The following is a 10,275-nucleotide window of genomic DNA, read 5'->3' on the forward strand; positions in this document are numbered from 1 at the left end:
TAGGTGTAGGAATTTGAATTATGTTCAGACTGGATAGTAAAGTTTAGCTAGAAGCCGGATGTATAATACTATGTGTTGGATGAGCTGAAAAAAGGTTCATTATTTGAAGAGAAAAAAAACCCTCAAAATAAATTTTACCCACCTTGACGTAGGCTATTTTTAAAATCACCCAAACACCAAACTAACAACAAGCGTTCCATTTGCTGATACAGTATTTTATTGAATTGTGATGAAGGCAGGGAGGTCAGAGTTTAATAACCTTATTATTTCTCCAAATATCACCGTGCAGATTAATTTCTTTTTTTAAAGAAGATAATCTCTTTCAGGCTTAATTACATCATTACAGACACTGAGGTGTTAAGTCATGCCACGTGTTAATCGACTTGACAGCGTTTTGCAAACAGGCGATAATCGTTGAGTCTTTACAGGTGATGGCCCGCAGAGCGTCTGATTGACAATATATACCTGCTATCACACGGAAGAAATATCGCGATGACAGGCTGAGCATTTAGAAGATCTGCTGGTAAATATAAAGAAAATGCGTCCTGTGATTACGCGTCAGAGGAAAATAAGTGAACAGCCATCAGGAGGCAGATATGGAGGCCTATCATAAATATTCATATTGTAACAAATGTGCAGGTTTGCTTTAGATATATACCCGATGTTGCCCGACATTGATTCGGATCTTCTTTCCCAAAGCTTTTAGGTATTTCTGATGCGTCTGCGCGTTCATATTCCTTCCTGTTATTTCTTATTTCCTCGGGATCTTTTCTCACAGTCTATAATCCCGTCGACCTCCTGCCTGCGCATCAATTACATCTCCATTGACTGGCCATTAGGCAGAGGCATTGACATTCAGAGGCCTCCGTCTGCACCGAGGCCTGATGTGTATTCCAACACAGGAGTCAAGCCCTATGCATTACACCAAGATTACATTATTTATTGTATCTCTCTGTGAACGACGGGTCGTGAACTTCGTTTACGCACAGATTGCGCACTTGAGCATCTAGGAAACTGTTAGGGATCCACGTGTAACTGACCAAAATGAAACATTCAAAGCTTTAATGCAATTTAGAATGAATCCTAGCACAGCTTTTACGCACGGACCAACATTATAGTGTATTTTTTTGGCATCTTTTAATTCATTTAATTATGGTTTTTAGTGCTCCTGTGATGATTTACAGTTTGTTTTTTAGAGAGTTCAGTGAAGTAGGGTGGGGTTTTGTGGCTTTGCTGTGATATACATCTTCATTTACATCACTATCAGGCAAAAATATTTGACTATCATAACCCAGAATCTGAAATAAGCTTGACGGTTGCTACAGTTAAACCTCGGAGAATGTGTTAATGATGCATAGCCCCAGAGAAGTGATAGCCAAGAGAATTAACGACTTTCACACCAACCCATCCACACACCCACAGACGCCACTAAACTAGCCCTCCTCCATAGTAAAATTAGTAATTTTAGTGTTCTTAACATATTCCAATTGTATTTCCAAAAACAGAAAAATAACGATAAAAATCGGAGGAAATGTTTAATTTGAACAAGTTGTTTTGAGTTGGATTGAGTTTTTGTCAAATTCTTTCATTTATTTGTGAAATAACCTGAATAACTTATAGATGCAGGTTAAAACTTAGATAGGCTGTTTAATAATTAACATGAGCACGTCGGCTTTATGAATTTCACTGTTGTATTTAAAAAAAAAAAAAAACGTACTCAACTCTGTCCCTAAAGGATTATTATGGGACAGACGCATGTCCGGGTGGCCCGGTGCAGCCGCCGGGCCAATATACAGCACGCCAGGGGGCCACATCGGCCTTTTTGCGGGGCCCTTCCTGGATCTGAACACGGTATTCAGATGTCAGGAGTAGGGCGGGACCGGCTGGGACCTTATAAGAGGAGGGACGTCCAGGTTTCTCTTCTGTATTAGCGCGCTACACCTCCGCCTGTCACACGCTGCGTCCAGAGGCCCCCGGAGGACAGAAAAAACGGGCCAGAAGTCAACATCTGCTAGGCCGAAAAAAGATTAAGGTTATGGAACAATGGATGACTGACCAATAAGAAATATTGACTTTACTATTCCCAGGAGCGTCACGTCACTCTTTGATTATTTTTTCCACACTTTTTCTGACGCTAGATATTTCTCTTCTCTCTTGGCAAAAAAGACAGCGAGGAGACAACTTTCTGTTTTGGATTTTTTTTCTGCTTTGCAAAGGATTTTATATTCATTTTTGATATATATACATTTTAAACAAAAGCCTGTGATAGGGTGCTTCTCCTCCAAAGACTTTTGTTGGGGATGTTGAGCTCTGTGAAGATGGAAGCCCACGATATACCAGAGTGGAATACTTTCTACAGCGAGGCCAGTGAGGTAAAAAAACAAACAAAAAAACCCAAAACGCACTTACAAATGAAAATAACAATGACAACAAATAAAACACATTGTTGTTGTTTTTTTAAAATGTACTCGTGTTGTAATACCGGGGGGATATTTCTCAGAGGTGATTCAAGATTCAAGCGAAGAAGAGCAGATAACAAGTGAAGATTTTATTTGCGCACATTTTCAAGAAGGACGAAAAAAGCCGTAATACTATGAAAACTTGTGAAAGAACATAATATAGATTTAACAGTAAAACATTAACCACTATGGAAATAGTGTAATGGGAATTAAATACCTTTTACGTTTAAAAGTTTTAAAACAATGCGCATCAAGACGCAAGCTAAAATGTTTCAGGAATATCACAGCAAGACCAAAGGACAAAATGCCAAAAGTTACCCAAACGTATTCATTTATTCCTTATCTGTTATAATACAATTAGAGAAAAGAAATAATAAAAAGAAATAACATAGCAATAGTTCTGTTTCCAACATAAACCCACTAAAACAGATACTTTGAAAGGCTTTTTTGTTGAATTGTTGATATAAGAAATATACATTTCATTATAAATATACAGGCTCTGACTAAAAACGTATTTTTTAAAGACATTTTGCTCATCCTTCTCTCTTCTCTCTTTGTGTCCTCGCAGCAGTGTTGAAAGTGTTCAGGTGTAAAGGCCTAAATGTGACAAGACTGCGGCAGTTTTGTCTCGCTAATTCAATTAGAGGTAATTTCATCAGCAGCTTCATTCTCACCTCAGCTCGACCTGATGAAATTACCATGAAGAAAGAGTCTGGCAATATTTAACCCAACGATCAGTAAGGGGCTCGAGATTACCCTTTATCCCCTGTGGATTTGGTTTCTTCGCATATTAAATACTTTTCCTTCACGCCACACTTTCTGAGATCCTTCCAAAAAAGTTTATCTGGATAATTTAACGCCTAATTATTCATCTTTGACGGACACACACAGGCTAAACAAAATCAAAATTCTCCACTTTAGTATAAAATACTGAACTTGTTTTTTCCATGGAAGCAGCGGAGGAGGCCGTCTGAACCGAGAGGCACCATGACGCGCTTTTTACGCATTTTCAGGTTAACATCGCTGTGTGAAATCCATGTCCTCTCTCCGCGCACTGAGAGCTTCATTGTGCATTGATAAGGAGTCACTTTTAAATGGAGCGTTAAACCACTCTCTTCCCACATGCAAACATTTATCGCACAGAAGAAATTTAAATGTATGTCAACTACTAAAAAGTTGGGTTTTGTTCTCTAAATGTTCAAAAGTAAAATTCAAGATTAGTTCACTATACTATTTTCACTACCTGTAACTTTTGTTTCATGACATTTGAAAATGATATTTCCTCTGTGTTTCATTCTGAATAACCAGATTTTCCTCTCTGTCTCCAGATGTATTCCTCTCCCAGCACCATGAACTCTGGTCTGGGCTCCATGGGCTCCATGGGCACCATCAACAGCTACATCAACCTGAACCCGGCAACCGCCTCCCCCGCAGGTATGAACATGGCGTACCCCAGCTCCAGCCTCAGTAGTTCCCCACTGGCCTCCATGGGCTCCGGGCCCGGCCACATGTCTCTCTCACCGGTGGCCTCGTCACTCAGCTCAGGTCCTCTAACCCAGCTGGGACCCGCTGCTCCCGGCTCCCTGGGCTCCTTGTCCCACTACCAGAACATGGGCCAGTCAATGAGCCAGCTGGGCTACAGCTCCACTGCGACCCTGAGCCGGCCCGGGCAGAAGGAGATTCCCCCAAAGCCTTATCGACGCTCCTTGACCCACGCCAAGCCACCATATTCCTACATCTCCCTCATCACCATGGCAATCCAGCAGAGTGGCAGCAAGATGCTAACCCTGAACGAGATCTACCAGTGGATCATGGACCTGTTCCCCTACTACCGTGAGAACCAGCAGCGTTGGCAGAACTCCATCCGCCACTCGCTCTCGTTCAACGACTGCTTTGTGAAGGTGGCTCGCTCACCGGACAAGCCGGGCAAAGGTTCCTACTGGACTCTGCACCCGCAGTCAGGCAACATGTTTGAGAACGGCTGCTACCTGAGGCGCCAGAAACGCTTCAAGATCGAGGACAAGCTGGCGAAGAAAGGAGGCAAGAGCCAGGAGGGGGGCTCGGGTAAAGGAGGCCACGGTGGAGATCACCTGGAGGATCACAGCCCCACAGGAGGATCAGAAGGAGCTGACTCCGCCCACTCAGACAACTCCCACCCGGGCTCTTCAGACGACCAGCCGCATTCCCGAAACTCCATGGTTCCATTAGAGTGCCCACCGCTGTCCTCCTCACACCTCCACAGCCCACCTGTCTCCCTGACTCCGTCCTCCTCCACATCATCCTCCATCCCTCAGTCCTCCTTGTCTCTCTCCGCCACCTCCTCCTCCTCCAACCCTCTCCTCCACTCCCAGTCTTTACCAGGCAGCACTCACCTCCTGCCCAGCTCCATGCAGCAGCACATGGACCTACAGAGCGACGCCCTCAAGTCTCTGGACCCCCACTACAACTTCAACCACCCATTCTCCATCACCAACCTCATGTCCAACGAGCAGAAGATGGACCTCAAGTCCTACCAGGACCAGGTGATGGCCTACAACAGCTACACAGGAGGCTCTCCTGTGGGAGCCAAGCAGATCTACGACAGCCCAGGGCCAGCCACCATGGACTCAGGCGCTTACTACCAAACTCTGTACAGCCGCTCGGTGCTCAACGCCTCCTAATATGGACACTCACCCCCTCCCCCATCCCACCCCACCCCTACACACACACACACCTGTCTGTAGAGGTGAGCCAAGATGGAGACTTCTCTTTCTCTCTTCCTTTTCTAAAATGGACACCCAAGCCCTCTTTTATCTTCCTCTTTCTCTCTCTTTCCCTCTTTGGCTCATGTCCAGTGGCCTTGGAAGAGACTCACATCTAAAATGGCTGCCACATTTGAGGGACCAAAGAACTTCTTTTTTTCTTTTCTTTTACCAACTCTGAAGAACATGGAGACTGGTTGGTTACACAGAGGATAGAAAAGTGAAGCTGGATGATAAAAAAAAATTCAACACTGATGATGAAGATATTTGACTCCTCTGTATGTAAGTCATTACAGATGTCAGATCCTCTCTTTGCCCGTCACAGGAACACTGTGCATGGCAAAATTGGCTTTGTATAAAATGTAAATAGAGGTAATGTGGGGGGAAAGGATATTTGCATTTATTTATGAAGGGAATAAATTTTAATATATCTTGTATAGCGCTCTGCTGACCAGTTACAACCCAAATGTGAGGGGTTTTTTTTATCCAAAGATGGAGAGAAGGAGGCGAGTTTCAGGTTACTGCTTCAGGCAGGTGTTACTCAGTGGGAGACAGTAAAGTTGATTTTTTTTTTGTGTGTTACAGCATTTCTCACTACTACGTTCAGTCAGATCTGTCAGATCAGACATCCGTCAATGTAAATGTAGCCTTGGAAGTTGTTTTTAAGAAGAAATGGTTTGTTGTTTATGGTTGATATGAAGAAAAAAAAACAAAGCCATTTTGTCCTTGCTGGAGCACAAATGAAAAAAAAACACTTTTGCAGCCAGAAGGAAAGAGGCAAAGTAACTGTGGTAAAAAAAAAAAAAAAGGGAAAAAAAAGAAGAAAAAAAAACTTTAAAAAGGCTGTTGTGTTTATATATTTTTCATTTTCCACAAACATTTCCTTTTGTTACCTATACGGGGGCATTACAACGAAATGCTTTTCCACAGACTGTAACATTTTTGAATAACAGATAGCGAGTGAGGTGCATGGAGGAGTTCAGTCAGTTACTTAAACAGTTGAGGGGAGGAGAGATGCACTATGGGAGGATTTACATACAGTACTTTGCACTATGGAGCTCCCACTGGCCAGGTGGGCTGATGGGCTGGTGTGTGTGTGTGAGTTACAACAATACTTAGGAATGACACCCCCCCCCCCCCCCCCCCCCCCAATACTATCAAAGGATCAGCTCAATGGGATCAATGTAACAATGTAAAAAGGTTTCAAATAACTCTTGCTGTCCAAAAAAAAAAAAAAAGTGCCTTTTCTTCAAATGACTGCTGATCTGATAAGAGATCAATGTATAGATGATCTATTGAAGGATTATTCTGATAAACAGCAGAGGACGCAGAAGTTTCAGGTCACATGACGTCCTTTGTGGAGCATATTTTAGTTTCAAAGAGAAATGTCTTTTATTTAAGCTATGTCGCTTTTCGAACTTTGGAAGTGTGCTGATATAATATATTATCGTTTGTTTTTTTCTGTTTATGTTGGTTAAATGTGATTAAAATCATTCATGTTTCATTTTTTCTTATTAAAAAGGCAAAAATGGGGACAAAATGTGCATTTCTTTTTTCTTCTTCAGCAACATTTATGCTGAAAGTGCTTGTTTATCAATGTGGATATAAGCTGAATTAAATGGAAATATTCAGTATATTCAATGTAAAAATCAGTATTTTGTTTCTTTGTTTATTAAGCTTGGTATGTTTCGAATAACCTTTCAGAAATCCACTAAATCTTATATATAAAACTCTTCTATTACTCAAGTTTTACACATTTTCCAGACATAGTTTGCAGCAAATTATTCCTCACCTGTGTGCAAACATTTTAAAAAGTCAGTTAATTAAACTAATGACGCAACAAAAGTCTATTATAGTTAAAATCAGGTTATTGGCGAGACCTCACCAGCTTGTCCCGGTTAATCAATCAATCAATCACAGATCTTTTTTATTTTTTTGTACCTGACTAGCGGCTGGCTGGTGAGGCAGTGCTGCAGGAATAGCAGCGTCTTGTTGAAACAGCTCCTGACCAAATGACTGTGGTGTGTGACATGTGGGACTGGTAGACTAAACACGGCTGGCTCACACTGAGAGCCTCAAAGAAGACCTCTGCGCAGGCCATCGGCTCCGGGGGCATCACACACATACAGCGAGACCCGGACCACTCCAAAAACTACTGACCTGGCTTTGACCCTGCACTAGAAACACAGTAAGGCAGTAAGTCAACAAAACAAAAACAGAGGGGAGAGGGGTTCAGAATGTTTTACTCTTTTAAACTTTACTGTGTCTTCTTGGCCTCGGCGGCGACCACTGACCGATTATGTCCTTTTCTGTTAATTCCAAACAAACTGCATACACGAAACAAATCACTTCCTGTTTGTGTCAGAGGAGTTCTTCCAAGCAGTGGCTAATGTATGGAAACATGCTGAATCACTACTGTATAATGTTTATATAAAGATGCATGTGAAATGTTGCAAGTGATAACTTTAAAGCTATAAAAAAGCTGCAAAGCTGTTACCAATACTTCAACTAACTTATAAAATGACCCACGGATAATTTATCAATCCTGGTTTCTGCAGCCGCCCTGTACAGGCCTGCTGTCTGCTGCTCTCCTGTCCTGTTTCCGGGCCTCCTGTCTACCTGTCTTCATGTCTACCTGTCTGTCTGTCCTTGTCTGTCTATCTGTCGTCCGCTGGCAGTTACTCAACCCAGCCCTGGGTTGTCAGAGTTGTCACGTATTTGTTGCTGCCTTCTTTTCTTCTCTGTCACGTCAAGGCCAGCAACAGCGAGCCCGGAGGCTTCAAAAATATTGCAGCAGCACATACAAACTCAGACATGTACACACACACACACACACACACACACACACACACACACACACACACACACACACACACACACACACACACACACACACACACACACACACACACACACACACACACACACACAAAAGACCTATAGTCTCACTCTTTAACTTCAGTTTCGATCAATGGTTCCCAATGCTAAAGAACATTGACTACCTGTTGCTGCAGAGACTCATGAGCATTTCTCAGATAATTTCCCCCTTTTTATGATACATCAATATATGGGGCCTTTAAAACACACACACACACACACACGCACACACACGCACGCACACACACCTTAAAGTAATGGTCACTGGTTTGTAGTCTGAGTGGGAATCTAAAGCAGTTTGTCACCTTGTATGCACAATAGTCCCTTCAGAGCAGTTGGCTTGATAAGATAGGCGAGCACCCGCCTGATATGGTCTCCACAGCTACATACAAAGACACAGTCACACACACACACACACACAAACACACACACACACACACACACACTAGGCTGCTCAAAGGTATGACCAACCTGGCTGGCTCTAAAATGTCACTCTGTTATGTCCCCTTCGCAGTAATCAGGTGACCAAGGTGATAGTGGTCACATTTAGTCCTGGCTATTTTTTATCTCTTCATGAGGGAAAACAGATTAGAGTAAATCCACTGATAACATACTGTGAGGTTTTTAAAGGAGTAACTATGCCGCACTTAGGCTGGAACAATTTCAGCAACAAAAAAACGTAAGTGTTACCCTTACATTTCTAACCTCTCGGTTGTTATCAGCTGACCCAGTTTCCCAACGCGAGACTCTTAGAAAAAAAAGATACCAGCTGCTGATAACAGTCTGCATGTCACAATAAATTAAAGGATAGGTTCACATTTTGTCCAAGTCTGTCTAATAACAATACTCACATTACTGTATGTGCATTAAAACAGTTTTTACTTGATTGCTTCGTTTTTCGGTATGAACAGGAGGAGCAAGCACAAAATGTTTCAGTGATTATGATTACTTGACTTTTGGTTTAAGACAGACTTTTTTGTGACTTTATCCTTTAGTCTCTCACAAATGAAAGGATTTTGTGTAAAGTTTCGAGGATTTGCGTCTTATCAACATATTGTTGGGACTGTTTTGTGCAAAAATCACACCACTTTTTGGCAAAATACTGTAACAAGCAAGAATTGTCTTACAATTAATTTCATCATTTGTCACCTGGATTTGCAACCCTGCAAGTGTCGAACCTTAAAGTGCAGTTCAGAGGAGCAGCATTAAGCATGGCTGTAGGATAAAAGTATAATTTGGCACTAATTTACTTTATTTAAAGATGTACAGTAACTAGAAAATACTATAAAAAACATTAAAAACCTTCAAATTGTTTAAAATCACTCCAAATATTTTTTTCCATAAGATCTGGTCATGAAATTGTTTTGGGGCCTATCACACCACACAGTCCTGATTCTGTTATACTGAGTTTGTAATGTATTAGCTCATGTGGAGCAGCAGAGCCTGTTTCAGTCCCTGGTTTTATAAACTGTAACGAATAAATTACAATGAAACTGCTTCATAATCAAACTGAATTGGAAGCAAAACTGACCATAAAAATCATCATCATTCTTTTAAGGTTCAGTAATCTGTACTCAATCATTAGTTTCTGCACATTTTTCTTCCAATTAAAATAAACCCTGATGTTGATTCCACCCTTTGCAATGCTGGTGCAGACTGGTACCAAATTTATTTAAACGAGTTGAAGCCAAGCTTTCAGATTTTACAGGAATAGTTTATTAAGTGAGCTCTTCAGATGACAGATGAAGGTGTGAAACATGGTTTTAAGGGGGAAGAGACGGTTTTGGTGGGAAAGGCTTCCCAAAGATAAGATCTAATCAAAGACCTAATAAGTTTGGGGCGTTTTGCATAATTGTCAGCTGGCTTTAAAAGACTTTCAAAAGAGTCTGCGGGGCAGCGGATCTGTGTGTGGGTGACGCCGTTGTCATTTTTGTTCACGTGGATATTTGTCTCCTGAGGTGCAACAGTTTTTCAGTTCGCCCCTGTTGAACACTTGATGACAGCTGCCCTCAGGCTGTACTGCTGGTGACAGTAAATCAAGCATATAGAGTCTGCAAGCATGCACACCTGCACAAAGAGCTTCTGTGCTCAAATGAAAGAGCAGGAATAAGATGTTTTTTTCTGCTGCTGCTGCTGCTGCTGCTGTAATTCATGTGTAATCTTAATTTTTTCATATTATAACTTTTTGATTATTTAAA

At 41.7% G+C, this 10,275-nt stretch overlaps 1 protein-coding gene across 1 annotated transcript; it reads left to right on the forward strand.

Moving 5' to 3' along the window:
* Positions 1–1,914: 1,914 nt before the first annotated feature.
* foxa3 (forkhead box A3) lies at positions 1,915–6,335 on the forward strand. The gene is made up of 2 exons (XM_062418926.1): positions 1,915–2,372; positions 3,788–6,335. Exons 1-2 carry the CDS (start codon positions 2,301–2,303, stop codon positions 5,117–5,119), a joined length of 1,404 nt encoding a protein of 467 aa, XP_062274910.1. The 5' UTR covers positions 1,915–2,300; the 3' UTR covers positions 5,120–6,335.
* The last annotated feature ends 3,940 nt before the right edge of the window (positions 6,336–10,275 follow it).

Source organism: Scomber scombrus, chromosome 5, assembly GCF_963691925.1.
Source record: "Scomber scombrus chromosome 5, fScoSco1.1, whole genome shotgun sequence".
NCBI lineage: Eukaryota > Metazoa > Chordata > Actinopteri > Scombriformes > Scombridae > Scomber > Scomber scombrus.

Excerpts from the sequence above, each read along its gene's own strand:
- foxa3 (XM_062418926.1), top strand. The coding sequence starts at position 2,301 with ATGTTGAGCTCTGTGAAGATGGAAGCCCACGATATACCAGAGTGGAAT. Across the intron at positions 2,373-3,787 it reads TCTACAGCGAGGCCAGTGAG|ATGTATTCCTCTCCCAGCAC; the intron begins GTAAAAAAACAA and ends CTCTGTCTCCAG.